General features: G+C 38.7%; 1 protein-coding gene and 1 long non-coding RNA gene across 2 annotated transcripts in view; one reads left to right on the forward strand and one right to left on the reverse strand.

The window, feature by feature from the left end:
* The first annotated feature begins 464 nt into the window (after positions 1-464).
* DRC8 (dynein regulatory complex subunit 8) overlaps positions 465-17,111 on the forward strand; it is a 154,896-nt gene continuing 138,249 nt past the window's right edge. The window contains exon 1 of the mRNA XM_037013697.2: positions 465-1,842. Coding sequence (XP_036869592.2) covers positions 1,356-1,842 — 487 coding nt within the window. The 5' untranslated portion in view covers positions 465-1,355. The remainder of the gene's footprint in view (positions 1,843-17,111) is intronic.
* LOC118971588 (uncharacterized) lies at positions 4,962-16,534 on the reverse strand. Its single transcript, XR_005060096.2, has 3 exons — positions 15,623-16,534; positions 15,238-15,318; positions 4,962-5,900 (listed from the first exon to the last, which is right to left on the reverse strand). It is a non-coding gene; the product is annotated as an uncharacterized lncRNA (long non-coding RNA).

A 17,111-nucleotide genomic window follows, 5' to 3' on the forward strand; every position in this document is an offset into this window, starting at 1 on the left:
GTATTGGAGGGGGAAGGGTTAAGAAACATACATTGTCTTTTTACTCACCCAAACTTGGAGAAACAGTAGTTTTAAGTATGTTGTAGGAGTTCAGAGAAATAGAGATTAATGTGGTTTGGAATCTAACAAAAAGCTTTGCTTGTCAGTAAGTTATTGAAAAGAATAACTTGTCTTAATTTTTAAAATATATTTTGTTTCAAACACAAAAACAGAAAGATTATTCTAGGCACAGGGGATATACCAACAAATTAAGCATTTCCTGTCCTCAAGAGACTGCAGTTCGGTAGGAGGAAATAAGTAAATAAAGTCATTGCAATCAATGTGAGAGGCTTTTTAATATGAGTTCTGGGCCTCAGGAAGAGGTTGACAGGGATTACTACCTTCAAGGAGTAGGTGACCTTCAGGGAGGTCTTTGACAACCGGGAGGGAACAAATGCAAGGGTAGGGTGGTGGTGGTAAATGTTGGGGCAGGGAGAGAGGAAGGAAAGGCATTCCAGAATAAGCAAACTGTAAACAGCACATGAAAAGGCAGAGTGAGTGGTTGTAAACCTGCAACCAAAGCTGAGGTTTCCTCCATTTATTTCAAAGCCCTTCATAATGTCTATTGAAAGAGGGAGTTTTTAAAAACAAGCAACTCTAATGACTATAAAACTTAAAATATGTGTGAATGCTAATAATTACTTTCCCATATTTTGGGGTTATTATTTTATTATTAACTGTAAGTACCTATCTTCTAGTATGAACCATTCTGTGATTCAATTGCTTATATTCAAAGAGAATTTTGGTCACAGCACCAGATGGAAAGCTTCATAGAAAAAATCTATTTTAATAAACAATAATAGTTTGCTTTAGGGTTTCCTGATTACAGAACCAGAATAAAAGGAGCATAGAAGCTGTAAGAAAATCATTAAATACTAATGAATTTTGAAGGCCTCTTAGAATTTAGTTGTTTATAGCTTTTACGTAACACCAAATCATTCCCATTAGTCCACATACACTTAAAAATCACCTGAGATTAGTTTTAAAACTATATATTCGCTTGTACCCCAACTAGGCATTATTCAAAAATAATTTAAAAGGCATTCTAGTGTACTGCACTTATTCTTAGAATGAGACAAAAATGTAACATCCTGCTACTGCTTCAAAGTTTCGGAAAAGCGGGATTTCAGACTTTCCGCTAGCAACCCTGACTGTATAGGTCAAGTCAAATCCCCAGCCGAGCACCCCGTAGCGTTCCGGTTAACAGGGAGCATACAGGCCTCTTCTGTTGCTAGGAGAACCTTCTATTTCTGGGGCAGAAAGCGCAACCCTGACGGCGCAGCGCGTGCGCCCACCGAGCAATACGCCGCGGGCCCATGTCCTCTCGGACGGGTCTAATGGCTGCGGGGTCCTCCCTCGCGCCGGTCCTCAGGGTCAGCCCGCTGGCCGGAAGGCGGGGCTCAGGGATGGCGGGTCGCCTCCCTTGTCCCCGAGACCGAGTGCTTCCGCCACCCCTGCTCCCCAGCTGCGTTTTAAAACCTGCAGTAAAAAATGTCGAGCAACGCCACGTCGCACAAACGAGAGTTGGGGGGGTCAGTGTGTGTGATGTCCCCAAATGGGTCAGAAACTCGAGAGTCGGGGGTCGTCGGCAGCTCACCCGCTCATCCCGTCTAGGCCGGAGAGAGCCGGCCCGGGGGGGGGGTGTCGCAGGAGGCAGCGGGGGTGCGCGGAGCCTCCCCTCCCCCGCCCAACGCGCCGCGGGGGCTAGAGGAGGCAAGGACGCGGCGACCGGGCTAAGACGGGCTCTCCTAGGAGACCGGCCCCGCAACAAGATGGCGGACGATAAAGAAAGGGAAGGCACAGGTAAGACCGCCTGGGGAGCGGCGGCCCTCGCCGCCCGCCGCGACCGGGCCGCCAACGGCGCCGCCGGGTGGCGGGTCACCCGCCTTGAGACCGCAGCGCGCCAGCAGACTGCGGGGGCCGCCTGCCGGGCTCCCGCGCCCTTCCGCGCCGGCGCTCAGCCCCGCCCCGTCCCCTTCCTCCCCGGGGCCCAGCCCCGCCCCTCTTCGCTCTCCTCCCGGCGGCCCGCTCCTCGCTCGTCGGCCCGCCCCTCCTTCCCCGGGTTCCCGCGCGGTGGAGGCCCGGGCACCGGCAGGCCTGGGCGGTAATGGCGTCCTTGCTGACGGGCGTGGGCACCCCTCCCTCGGGCCCTGGCCCAGTCTCGGGGGCGTGGGCGCCACGTGGACGGCTGCCCAGGCTGTGGGCGCCCGGCGAGGGGGTCCTGGGCGGGGACTCGGCTGGCCGCCCGGACCTTCCGGGATCCTGTCGGGCGCGCCGAGAGCCCGCCTGGCCGGCCGATGGCGTCTGCGGCCACCATTTTGCCTCCTTGGCGGGGACGTGGGAAGACGGCCGCGGGGTCCAGCCCTCCGTCCGCGCCCCCAGCGTCCGAAGCGCCTGCTCGCCGCCGCGCCCCCCGTCGGGTGACTTGTGTTAAAACGCGAAAACAAAGACGGAAGAGCAGAGGGGAGCGTGGAGGCCAGCGCGGCTCCGGGCGCCGGATCCGAGGGGTGGATGCGGTGGCGAGGCGAAAACCTACTATCCACGATTACTTGCAAGACCATATATTGTTGCCATTCAGCGGTTTGATTAAAAAGCCGACCCTTCATTACCATACTGTTAGTTGTTCAATAATAATAGTCCATGTTTGGTAATAGGCAGACTCGTTGCAAAAACAAAGAAAAGCGTAACACTACAGAGATAAAACGTCTCAGAAGTGAAAATAACCCACCCTTGGTTCTTGAGTGTTTAAAACACCCTATCAACATACCACTTTTCTCAGCATGGAACAGAGTGTAAGGTTGACAACTAATATTTACAGTTGAAGAAATCAGCTTTGAGGTATTTAGTCGCTTGCCCTGCTGCGGAGAAACACGAGACTGCCACAGATCTGCCTATTGGTAACGGTGTTTGTTAAATGGTACTGTTAGTTTGAAAAGGCCGAATTATTTTATAGCCGATACCTTTCCAGAGATGTACTTAAATTTTTATCACGCTGCATTGAAAGTACAAGGTACGTTCTAAGAAAATGATTCCTTTTTAAGGTTAATAAAAAAATTTACCTGGAAAACCAAATGCCTTATTTTTTTAAAAAAAATTCTCATTTACAAAAAATGGGAAAACCATTAGATATTGTGGTGTTTTAAAGATTTAATTAGGTCAGCATGATAGGCAAAATGCACTGGATTAGGCTACAAATAAAATTTTTTCTTTAAAAAAACATGGAGAACTTTACTGATGATTCAGTTTCCAAAAATACTTTTCTATTTAGATTAATTCAGAGGAAGAAACAATTCTGTCTATAGCTATAGAAAAAGTAGTGACTGTTAAAGCTGATACCATTCATTCAGATGGCATTCTGATTAGGTTAGAATTTTGGAGGCTACAAAGATGAAAGAACCATTTTTTTTTTCTCCCAAGAAAGGTGTTATCAGTCAGGGAGATAAGACATCCACAAATGGGAGGGACAGTTACCTGGGCTGAGCAGCCTGTGAACCAGACACGGTGTCAGGTTGTGTTATATCCCTTCCTGTTCCGTGGGCAGCGCCTGGGCATCCTGGTTGCTTATGGGAAATGGAGAATCTCAGTGCCTGCCCCTGACCTTTTAACATAGAGTGTGCGTTTTCAAAGATGGGCAGGTGACCCATGTGCACATTAAAGTTCGAGAAGCACTGTTACATGGTGTATCTCATTTATTCTTAGCGGTTTCATGAGTTAGCTAAAGTTGCAGTTTGAAGGGCATCATGAAATAAAGTTGTGTTGTTTGAGGATAAGCTAAAGACTCGTTTGGTGATACCATCTTTGTATGGACATATTCCACTCCTCTATTTGATCCTCAGTTCTTAAGTTTCAGAATTACCAGTTAATGAGAATTGATCAGGCTTTGGGGATTCACTCAAGCTAACTAAACTCAGGAAGAGTAATGTGCAAACTGGAATAATGATTTTTTTTTAAATTCAACCATTAAAGCCATTGTTTAATCATGATAAAATACATATAACAAAACTTACTATCTTAATTGTACATCTTAAGTGTACAATTCAGTAGTGTTAGGTATATTCAATCATACAACCAATCTCCAGGTATTTTTTCTTGTAAACCTGAAAATCTGTGCCTACACAACCCCCCATACTTTGCAGCCCTGGATATCCACCATTCCACTTTGTGTTTCTGTGAATTTGACTATTCCAGGTACCTCATACAAGTGGAATCATGCAATATTTGTCCTTATGTGTCTGGCTTATTTCACGTAGCATAATGTCCTCAAGGTTTAGCCATGTTGAAGCATGTGTTAAGAATTTCCTTGCTTTTTAAGGCTGAAAAATATTCTATTGTATGTAAAAAAAAAATACCACATTTTGTTTATTCATTTGTCAGTAGACACTTGGGTTGCTTCCCCCAGAATAATGATTTTTAATTCAAATCTGGGTATGTTGATACACTGTCTGGAAAACTGATCTCTGCAAGGTAATACATTGTTTTACAGGTATTAAGCTTTTGGGGACAGAATGAAGTTGTATTTCAAAAGTTGCTTCATGTGCGTGGAATCACACAAAAGAAAGGATGATTTTGGAGGATATATCCATTACCCTATAGCTCCAAGAGGGTGGGTAACATTTTCTGATCTGTTATAATCAGTGTCTTTCAGAGTGCTCAGCACAGGGTAGAAACTCAGTATTTGTTGAATTCAGGTCATGTGAATTAAAGATGTTATGTTTTAACCAATGCTTTACTTGCCATTTCCCAAAAATCTGTTCTATACTTAAAAGTACATAAAACTATTTTTAGTTTTTTTTCCACTTCCTTGCAGATGAGTGATCTATTACATCTGGCTTAATGAACATTTTGAGATCCAAGGTATTCATTGGCCTGTCTTTAAAAAACAATGACAAAAATCCTCTTTGTAGAAATATACATATGTTTTATTTATTTTCTTCCTTTTAAAATTGAACTACAGTTGATGTACAACATACATATGTTCTAAATAACTCATCTTTAATCTTGCATTTTTTTTTAAGTTGTAAAGGAAGAGTAATTTACTGGATATCCATCATATCCAGCTTTTCTTCAACATTTAAGGATTTATCTTGATACAAGTATTGGTAATATTGGTAAGAAAAATTACATAAATTTATGATAGGGGCTATTATGTTCTATTTATAAAATTTTTCTGTAAGATTATATGCATTGAAGTTGTATTTATTTGTGGCATTTTTTTGCTCTAATGGAATAATTTATTTTTTCCAGATTAGAAAACATAGTTATGTTAGCTAAAAGAAGAAAGAATTTCTATTTTAGAATCAAGTTAATTTTCAAAATCACCTAATTTTATTTGTTTTAGTGAAAGGAGAATGTTTGAAATGGGGTAACAAAAACTTTTTTTAAAGTTCTATCATTTCTCTAAAGTGTCCTCAGCCAGAACATTATTTTCTTTCTTTTCCTTCTGTTTTGTTTTGTTAGTTTAAATGGAGAATCAATGGAATTGCTGATTCTTTGGATCTTTAAATCTCATTTTATTGTTTCTGTCTCCTTGACAGTTTCGTATAGGATTGGAAGGACCTTCTGTCTGTGAATCTAGGAAACTAACTGCTTAGGAATAAAATTCTAACTCTTGGCAGGCCAGTGAGCTTTGGATGGTATATCAGATTTTTTAGTGAGCCTCAGATGCTCAAAACTTACTCTATGGTGTACTATTTTTGTTTGTACTAAAATATTCTTTTTTTTTGCATGCTTTGATAACTTTGCTTGGTAAAGTGCCTCCAATTCAATTTTCAACTCTTAGATGGAAAAGGTTTTACAAGTTTTTTGATTTCTGTCTTTTTCCTGTATTGTGCCATTCCTCTCAAAGCCCAACATTTGGAAATCTAAAGGGAAAAACAAACAAAAGTGAATATTACTTTTTAGAAGGGGAACTGTTGGTAGTACAGAGTATAGTATAGAATAGTAGAAAAGATGAACTTTAGAGTAAGACCTGAATTTGAATTCCAACTTCTGCAAGCTCTGTCTGATTCTAGCAAAGATGCTAAACCTAAGGAGCTTCAGGTTCCTCAAATGTAAAGTAGAAATAATTACACCTGTTTCATAATGATGTTGAAATGGGGGTAGCATCTTCTTATTAATCTTTATATCCCCAGCACCCACCACAATGCCTGGCATTAAAGAAATGCTGAATAAATAGGAAGCAAAATGTTTGATACATTCTAGGCCATAAGTAGCTATTAGTATATGTGTGACATGGAATTTAAGGGTTAATAAAAACTCAAGTCTGAGTCTGAGTAATTGTTGATCACTCATGATGCATTTGTGCATATTTTGGGGCCATTTGGTAAGTTTTCTTTCTATTTTGGATTGATAAACATCTAGGTAGAGACTAAATGAAGAAGAAAACTGACTTACTGAAACTTAATTTGCTTCCTCTAGTTCAGAATTACTAATTTTAAAAACTGGACTGAAATTTATCTTTATTTGAATGTATAAAAATTTTTCAAGAAAATTCATAATTTAAAAAATCTAATGGACAGTGAGATACCACTTTGCATCCATAAGGATGGCTATTATTAATAATAATAGTAAGAGTTGGTGAGGATATGGAGACATTGGAACCCTTATGTGCTGTTGATGGGAAAGTGAAGTAGTGCAGCTGCCTTGGAAAATAGTATGGCAGTTCCTCAAAAAATTAGATAATTGAATTACTGTATGAACTAGCAATTTCACATCTTGGTTTATACCCAAAATAATTGAAAGCAGGAACTCAAATAGATATTTGTACTTCCATATTCATAGCAGCATTATTCACAATAGCTAAAAGGTGGAAGAAACTCAAGTGTCCTTCAGTGGATGAGTGGATAGACAAAGTGCTGTATATACATACAATGAAATATTATTCAGCCTTAAAAAAGAAGGAAACTTTCACATACACTACCACAGAGATGAACCTTGAAAACCTTATGCTAAGTGAGTTTAGCCAGTCACAAAAAGGCAAATACAGTATGATTCCACTTACATAAGGTCCCTAGAGTAGTCAAATTCATAGTAACAAAAAGCAGGATGGTGGTTGCCAGGGGGAGGGGAAAAGGGAAGTTGTTATTTAATAGGTACAGAGTTTCAGTTTTGCAAGATGGGAAGAGTCCTGGAGATTGGTTGTACAACTATGTGAAGGTACTTAACACTACTGAACATTTAAAAATGTTAAGATGGTAAAATTTTTATGTCTTTTTTACCTACAGTTTAAAAAAGTCAAACGGAAATGTCAAGTACATCCAAAATGAAAAAAGTGGTACATTGTTTTTGGAAGGCAATTTGGAAATTTGTAGTAAAGAAAAAAATGATATCCACATGCTATGATTCTTAAATATACTCCTGGGTATTTATCCTTAGAAATACATTCTGAAAAGAAGAAAAAAGTGATAAGCATCAAAATGATTTTTTAAAAGTTACTTATAAATTTGAAAATATGGATAAAATCTACTTGTCCAACAAATAGGGGATGCAAAAGTAAGCCATTATGTGTTAACTTGCTGGATTGCAGCCATTCAAGTATATAAAAATCATATGTGTGTTTGGGTAAGGATTACAGGGAAACAGGAGAAGATGAAATCAGGGATTTTAAGGAGGATTCATTTAAAAAGCCTCATTATTTTAATGTTATTTCTACAAAAGTTTTAAAACCCACTTAGTGTTATCATTTTTATATTTTAAAATGTGTATGCTAACTGTAAATTATTCTTAACCACTTGTGAAAACGTATTTACCGTATCCTGTACTTGACAATGCTTTGTAAGCCTTTAGTGTGGATTTTATAGCTATTATGAATATAATAACATAATTTATTTTTCAAATGTAGCAATTAATTTAGAGTCTAAAGACCTGGGCTTGAATTTGGACTTCTTTAAAAAATTTTTTCAGGTTTTACTTAGCATGTCACTTAACTTCTCTGAACTTCAGTTCATAGGGTTCCCAAGCATTTATTCTGAAGTAGTCACTGGAGTTAAATGTTTTACATGAGTTTTGTCATTTATTCCTTCCAGTAAACCTGTGTGATAGACAACTCTATTAATCCCTTTCTACAAATGAAGAAATGGGCTTAGATAGGTAAAGCAGACTTCCAATTTCAGCTCCAACAGGTAACATCTTAGAAGTTGCTTCTATCACTATAATCTAGAAGAAACACTTGGTAATTTTGGGAAATGGCTGGAGGCTTTGAGGACTACCATAAACGTGAGAAACTTCCTAGGAGCCTGTAGTATTAGGAGGTGGCTCACATTTCATTGGTTTAAAAAAATTTTTTTTTATTAAAGTATGATTGATATACACTCTTATGAAGGTTTCACATGAAAAAACAATGTGGTTACTACATTTACCCATATTATCAAGGCCCCACCCATACCCCAATGCAGTCACTGTCCATCAGTGCAGTAAGATGCCACAGATCCACTATGTGCCTTCTCTGTGCTACACTGTTCTCCCCGTGGTCCCCACACCATGTGTACTAAACATAATACCCCTCAATCCCCTTCTCCGTCCCTCCCTGCCCTCCCTCCCACACCTCTCCCTTTTGGTAACCACTAGTTTATTCTTAGAGTCTGTGAGTCTGCTGCTATTTTGTCCCTTCAGTTTTGCTTCATTATACTCCACAAATGAGGGAAATCATTTGGCACTTATCTTTCTCTCCATTATCTCTCTCCTGAGCATAATATCCTCCAGCTCCATCCATGTTGTTGCAAATGGTAGGATTTATTTCTTTCTTATGGCTGAATAGTATTCCATTGTGTATACGTACCACCTCTTCTTTATCCATTCATCTACTGATGGACACTTAGGTTGCTTCCATATCTTGGCTATTGTAAAAAGTGCTGCAATAAACATAGGGGTGCATATGTCTTTTTTGAATCTGAGAACTTGTATTCTTTGGGTAAATTCCAAGGAGTGGAATTCCTGGGTCAAACGGTATTTCTATTTTTAGTGTTTTGAGGAACCTCCATATTGCTTTCCACAATGGTTGAACTAGTTCACATTCCCACCAGCAGCGTAGGAGGGTTCCCTGTTCACCGCATCCTCGCCAGCATTTGTTGTTCTTTGTCTTTTCAATGCTGGCCATCCTCACTGGTGTGAGGTGATATCTCATTGTGGTTTTAATTTGCATTTCCCTGATAATTAGTGATGTGGAGCATCTTTTCATGTGTCTCTTGGCCATCTGAATTTCTTCTTTGGAGAACTGTGTCTTCATATCCTCTGCCCTTTTGTTAATCGGGTTATTTGCTTTTTGGGTGTTGAGGCATGTGAGTTCTTTATATATTTTGGATGTTAATTCCTTTGTCGGATATGTCGTTTACAAATATATTCTCCCATTCTGTAGGATGCCTTTTTGTTCTGTTGATGGTGTCCTTTGCCGTACAGAAACTTTTTAGTTTGATGTAGTCCCATGAGTCCATTTTTGCTTTTGTTTCCCTTGCTCGAGGAGATGCATTCAGGAAGAGGTTGCTCATGCTTATATTCAGGAGATGTTTGTGTATGTTGTCTTCTAAGAGTTTTATGGTTTCATGACTTACATTCAAGTCTTCAATCCATTTTGAGTTTACTTTTGTGTATGGGGTTAGACAATAATTCAGTTTCATTCTCTTGCATGTAGCTGTCCAGTTTTGCCAACACCAGCTATTGAAGAGGCTGACATTTCCCCATTGTATGTCCATGGCTCCTTTATCATATGTTACTTGCCCATATATGGTTGGCTTTATATCAGGGCTCTCTAGTCAGTTCCATTGGTCTATGGGTCTGTTCTTGTGCCAGTACCAAATTGTCTTGATTACTGTGGCTTTGTAGTAGAGCTTGAAGTTGGGTAGCGTAATGCCCCCAGCTTTATTCTTCCTTCTCAGAATTGCTTTGGCTATTCGAGGTCTTTTGTGGTTCTGTATGAATTTTAGAATGATTTTCTCTACTTTGTTGAAGAATACTGTCAGTATTTTGATAGGAATTGCATTTAATCTATAGATTGCTTTAGGCAGAATGGCCATTTTGACAATATTAATTCTTCCTATCCATGAACATGGGATGTTTGCATTTGTTGGTATCTTCCTTAATTTCTCTTAAGAGTGTCTTGTAGTTTTCAGGGTATAGGTCTTTCACATCCTTGGTTAGGTTTATTCCTGGGTATTTTATTCTTTTTGATGCAACTGTGAATGGAATTGTTTTTCTGATTTCTCTCTCTCCTAGTTCATTGTTAGTGTATAAGAATGCCACAGATTTCTGTGTATTAATTTTGTATCCTGCAACTTTGGTGAATTTAGATGTTAGATCTAGTAGTTCTGGAATGGATTCTGTAGGGTTTTTTATGTACAATATGTCATCTGCAAACAGGAACAGTTTAACTTCTTCCTTACCAATCTGGATGCCTTTTATTTCTTTGTGTTGTCTGATTGCCATGGCTAGGATGTCCAGTACTATGTTGAATAAAAGCGGTGAAAGTGGGCATCCTTGTCTTGTTCCCGATCTTAAAGGAAAAGCTTTCAGCTTCTCACTGTTAAGTATGATTTGGGCTGTGTGTTGTCATATATGGCCTTTATTATGTTGAGGTGCTTGCCCTCTATACCCATTTTGTTGAGAATTTTTATCATGAATGGATGTTGAATTTTGTCAAATGCTTTGTCAGCATCTATGGAGATGATCATGTGGTTTTTGTCCTTCTGTTTGTTGATGTGGTGGATGATGTTGATGGATTTTCAAAAGTTGTACCATCCTTGCATCACTTGAATAAACCCTACTTGATCATGATGGATGATCTTTTTGATGTATTTTTGAATTCAGTTTGCTAATATTTTGTTGAGTATTTTTGCATCTGTGTTCATCAGGGATAATGGTCTATAATTTTCTTTTTTTGTGGTGTTTTTGCCTGGTTTTGGTATTAGAGTGCTGATGGCCTCATAGAATGAGTTTGGAAGTATTTCCTCTTCTACTATTTGGAAAACTTTAAGGAGGATGGGTATTAGGTCTTCACTGAACGTTTGATAGAATTCAGCGGTGAAGCCATCTGTACCAGGTGTTTTGTTCTTAGGTAGTTTTCTGATTACCAGTTTGATTTTGTTGCTGGTATTTTGTCTGTTCAGATTTTCTGTTTCTTCCTTGGTTAGCCTTGGAAGGTTGTATTTTACTAGAAAGTTGTCCATTTCTTCTAGGTTATCCAGTTTGTTAGCATATAATTTTTCATAATATTCTCTAATAATTCTTTGTATTTCTGTGGTGTCCCTAGTGATTTTTCCTTTCTCATTTCTGATTCTGTTTATGTCTGTATACTCTCGTTTTTTCCTGATAAGTCTGGCTAGGGGTATATCTATTCTGTTTATTTTCTTGATGAACCAGCTCTTGCTTTCATTGATTCTTTCTACTCTTTTATTCTTCTCAATTTTATTTATTTCTGCTCTAATCTTTATTATGTCCCTCCTTGTACTGACATTGGACCTCATTTGTTCTTTTTCTAGTTTCGTTAATTGTGAGTTTAAACTGTTTATATGGGATTGTTCTTCTTTCCTGAGGTAGGCCTGTATTCCAATATACTTTCCTCTTTGCATGGCCTTGGCTGTGTCCCACAGATTTTGTGGTGTTGAATTATAGTTGTCATTTGTCTCCGTATATTGCTTGATCTCTGTTCTTATTTGGTCATTGAGCCATTGTTTATTTAGGAGCATGTTGTGAAACCTCCATGTGTTTGTGGGATTTTTCATTTTCTTTGTTTAATTTATTTCTAGTTTCATACCTTTGTGGTCTGAGAAAGTGTTTGGTACAATTTCAATCCTTTTGAATTTACTGAGGCTCTTTTTGTGGCCTAGTATACGATCTATTCATTCATTCATTTATTTATTTATTTAAATTTTTGCTATCATTAATCTATAATTACATGAAGAACACTATGTTTACCAGGCTTCCCCCTTCACCAAGTCCCTCCCACACAACCCACTGCAGTCACTATATGATCTACTCTTGAAAATGTTGAGTGTGCATTTGAGAAGAATGTGTATTCTGCTGCTATTGGGTGTAGAGTTCTGTAGATGTCTGTTAGGTCCATATGTTCTAATGTGTTGTTCAGTGCCTCTGTATCATTACTTATTTTTTGTCTGTTTGATCTGTCCTTCAGAGTGAGTGGAGTATTGAAGTCTCCTAGAATGAATGCATTGCATTCTATTTCCCCTTTTAATTCAGTTAGTATTTGTTTCACATATGTAGGTGCTCCTGTGTTGGGAACATATGTTTATAATGGTTATATCCTTTTGTTGGACTGACCCCTTTATCATTATGTAATGTCCTTCTTTTCTCATGTGACTTTCTTTGTTTTAAGTCTATTTTGTCTGGTACAAGTACTGCAACTCCTGCTTTTTTCTCTCTATTAGCTGCATGAAATAGCTTTTTCCATCCCTTCACTTTCAGTTTGTGTATGTCTTTGGGTTTAAAGTGAGTCTCTTGTGGGCAGTATTTGATGGGTCTTGTTTTTTATCCATTCAGTGACTCTGTGTCTTTTGATTGGTGCATTTAGTCCATTTACATTTAGTGTGATTATTAATAGGTATGTACTTATTACCAAAGCAGAGTTTAGATTCATGATTACCAAAGGTTCAAGGTTAACTTCCTTACTATCTAAGAGTCTAACTTAACTTACTTAATATGCTATTACAAACACAATCTAAGAGTTCTTTTCTTTTTCTCCTCCTTTTTTTTCCTCCTACATTCTTTATATATTATGTATCATATTCTGTACTCTTTGTCTATCCCTTGATTGACTTTGGGTATAGTTTATTTAATTTTGCATTTGCTTAGTAATTAACTGTTGTACTTTCTTTAGTGTGGTTTTATTACCTCTGATGACAGCTATTAAACCTTAGGAACACTTCCATCTGTAGGAGTCCCTCCAGAATAGACTGGAGATTGTTTGTGGGAGATAAATTCTCTCAGCTTTTCCTTATCTGGAAATTGTTTAATCCCTCCTTCAAATTTAAATGATAATCTTGCCAGATAGAGTAATCTTGGTTCCAGGCCCTTCTACTTCATTGCATTAAATATATCATGTCACTCCCTTCTTGCCTGTAAGGTTTCTGCTGAAATGTTTGATATTAGCCTGATGGGCTTTCCTTTGTATGTGATCTTATTTCTGTCTCTGGCTGCTTTTAACAGTCTGTCCTTATCCTTGATCTTTTCCATTTTAATTACTATATGTCTTGGTGTTGTCTTCCTTGGGTCCCTTGTGTTGGGAGATATGTGGATCTCCATGGCCTGAGAGACTGTCTCCTTCCCCAGATTGGGGAAGTTTTCAGCAATTACCTCCTCAAAGACACTTTCCAGCCCTTTCTCTCTCTCTCTTCTTCTTCTGGTACCCCTGTAATGCGAATAGTGTTCCGGTTGGATTGGTCACACAATGCTCTCAATATTCTTTCATTCATAGAGATCCTTTTTTCTCTCTCTGCCTCTGCTTCTTTGTATTCGTTTTCTCTAGTTTCTATTGTATTTATCCTCTCGTCCACTGTATTCAATCTGCTTTTAATACCCTCCATTGTGCTCTTCAATGGCTGGATCTCCAATTGGAATTCATTCCTGAGTTGTTGAATATCTTTCCATACCTCTCTTAGCATGTTAATGATTTTTATTTTGAACTGCCTTTCAGGAAGATTCATGAGGTCCATGTCATCTTTCTCAGGGGTCATATTAATTTTACTCTATATTTGGTTCCTTTGGCATTTCATATTTGTGTATGGCGTCCTCTAGTGTCTGGAAGCTCTACTCCCTGGAGCATGCCCAGCCCCTGAAGCAATGTCAGGGGTGGCAGGGGAGTGGTATTGGTGCCTGGGGGGAGGAAAGAGCTGTTTCCTGCTTCCTGGCTGCTATCCCTGTCTCCACTGCTTGAACCCAGTGGGCTGATCACACAGGTATAAGCTTTTATCCCAGAGCAGGTGGATATGGATCCCTGCTTTCCACAAGCAGCCGGAATTTCAGTCTCTCCAGGAATTCTGCCTGTCTTAGCTTTCTAACCCCACAATCATGAGAATATAATGAAAGCAGCATGAAATGTAGGTATTGCTCCCAGAGCAGATCTCTGGAGTTAGGTATTCAGCAGTCCCAGGCTTCCACTCCCTCCCTGCTCAGTTTCTCTTCCTCCCACTGGTGAGCTGGGATCGGGGAAGGGCTTGGGTCCCACCGGGTCACTGCTTTGGTACATTACCCTGTTCCATGAGGTCTGCTCTTTTCTCCAGGTGTATGCAGTCTGGCCCAGTCCTCTTTCCTGTTGCTCTCTCAGGATTAGTTGTATTAATTATATTTTCATATTGTATGTGGTTTTAGGAGGAAGCCTCTCTCTCACCTCTCACCTGCCATCTTTAATCCCATTTAATTGGGTTTTACTTTCAGAAACCCACCAGGTTTGGGTTTCACTTTCACGAAAACCACCAGGTTATCTGGTAAAGAGCTGAGAAAGACCTCCTTGTTGGTCCAGCTGGTGAGAGGGGAATTAACCAGTTTGGAATCTCTTCAGAGCATTCTCTGTAACAAAGACCTACTCTCCCTGGAGAAAGGCTTTACCAGAGACTTATTCTACCTGTCTACATTTTCCAACTCCAGGAAACATTCCTATTTCATCTAAGGGGATGGGGGAAAGCTAAAAAACAATGTGAAGGTCACAGTCCAGAGACACACAGGCTCACTAGAAGAATGAAATTTAATCATGAGATTATGGAGAGCTTCTCTTCACCCACACCTTACCCCCACATCACAGGGCTTCAGTACAACAGTGGATCACAGCTGAAGGATGTGTCAAGTGTGGACTCTATTTAAAGAGTAGTTCTTGGAGGAATCTGGCATCTGCAGCTACAGCAAACATTAAACACAGCCACTCTCTTAGCCAAATGGGCATGAAACCTCACACTAATGACCTTCTCTCTCAGTTCCTATTAGCTGATGCACTGTGTCTGGCTTTCAGCCAAAATTACAAGGCATGCTGGAAGGCAAGAAAAACAATCTAAAGATAGAGCAAGCATTAGAACCAGACCCAGATAAGTGATACACATTTTGGAATTATCAGGGAGTTTAAAAGAGCCATGATTAATATGTTAAGGTCTCTAATGGAAGAAGTAGACAACATGCAAGAACAGATGACTAGTGTAAGCAGTGAGATGGAAACAAAGATTCAAGGAAATGTTAGATATCAAATGTAAGGGAAATGAAAAATACCTTTGAAGGGCCCATGGTGGACTCAAGATGACTGAGAAAAGAGTCATTGAACTTGAAGATGATGATGTCAGTAGAAACTTCCTAAAGTGAAATGCAAAGAGAAAAGAGAATGAATAAAACAATGTCTAAGAACTGTGGGACAATTTTAAAAGGTGTAAAATACACAGAATACCAGCAGGAAGAAAAGGATGGGGTAGAAGAAATATTAGAAGTAATAATGGCCCTAGAATTTTCCCAAATGAATGACAGATACCAAAGCTGATCCAGGAAGCTAATAGAACATAAGCAAAATAAATACCAAAAAGTCTATAGACATGCCCAAACTGCAGAAAACCAAAGACAACAAAATCTCAAAAAGAAGCCAGAGGGAAAAAAAACACCTTACCTAGACTTCTTGTCAGAAACCATGTACACCAGGAGAGGGTGGAGTGCAATATTTAAAGTATTGAAAGATAGGTAAAGCAGTGTGACCAAGGCCACATAGCTAAGTGGTGCAGCAAGGCCCACATTCTAGTCTGTCTGGCTCCAAAGTCAATAATGTTCTTAACCTCTATGCCTCACATGGACAGACCAACTGGATATTTATATAAGGAAGAAAATAAATTAATCCATGATCTCATTATCTAGAGCAGTAGCTTTCAAACTTTATTACATATCAGTCACCTTGTTAAAATGTGGACTGCTTGGCCTCATGCCCAGAGTTTCTGAACCAGTAAGTCGGGGTTAGGGATATGAAAATTTGCATTTCTAACAAGTTATCATAAGATGAGGATGCTATTAAAAACCACTGATCTAGAATCTAGAGTAAAGTTGGCCATTTTAATGTATTTTCTTCTAGGTTTCTTCTAGGCAGATTTGTATTTTATTTGGTTTATAGACTTGAGATGATATTGTGTGTAGTTTTATACCCAGCTTTTTCACTTACTATTATAAATACTTTTTCATGTCATAAGCAGATCTCAAAAACATCATTCATAATAGCTGTATTCATTATATCTATGGAATATATTTATTTAAGCTTGTCTCTGGAATAGATTTTGGCATTACTTAGGTCAAACTGAACAATAACATTATTTGTACTTCCAGTTAATTAATCTTGAGGGCATTTCTTACCTCCTTTGCTGTGTGTTTTAAATAGTTCTCATGGTAAGGAGTCCTCCTGGGACTTATTATTTTATCTTAATTTCTGTAGGTGGGGTTTTGAGCACCTAGTTAAATATTTAAATACGTATACAGAGATTTTAGCTTCAGAAAAAAATCTTAGCTTTGCTATTTGTTTAAAAACCTCTTTATAACTTTAGGCAATTTGATTTGTATTTTGGTTATGACAGCCTCTTCTCTATTATCAATTTCTTCTTTTGAAGTTAAATGTAACTTTTTTCTATGGCTTGATTTTAATTAGGTATAATAGCTAGTTTTTAGCCTTAGCATTTCAATTGCTAAAAAACAAATATGTCAGATTACTGACTTTGGTAGTGCCTAATAGGACAGTTAAAAGACTTTTCATTATTATATTAATATATTAATTTAGTTATATTTGCTTTATAGTAAGCACATCTGTTCTGTGTTTTTGTGACATTGTAGAGTAGGAAGAAGTGAAAATATGTAAAGAATCTATTTTTCAAGGAGCATGAAATACAAGCTTTTATTTAATATTTTAAGATGGTTTATTTATCTAACTTGATTCAAGAATTATGTAGCTACCAGTTCATTAAGTTTTAGTGCAATATCAACAGATTCTAGTAAGGTTTATCATTTTATGAAAACTAATGCTAGTAATCCTGAGTGTGAAATTAGATTTTTGCCTATTTTCTCTTCCTATATAGTTTCAGTGAGCAAGTAATGAAAAATTAATTTCTCACAATCAAATCTAT

The sequence above is a fragment of the Manis javanica genome, chromosome 11, assembly GCF_040802235.1.
Source record: "Manis javanica isolate MJ-LG chromosome 11, MJ_LKY, whole genome shotgun sequence".
In the NCBI taxonomy this organism is placed as follows: domain Eukaryota; kingdom Metazoa; phylum Chordata; class Mammalia; order Pholidota; family Manidae; genus Manis; species Manis javanica.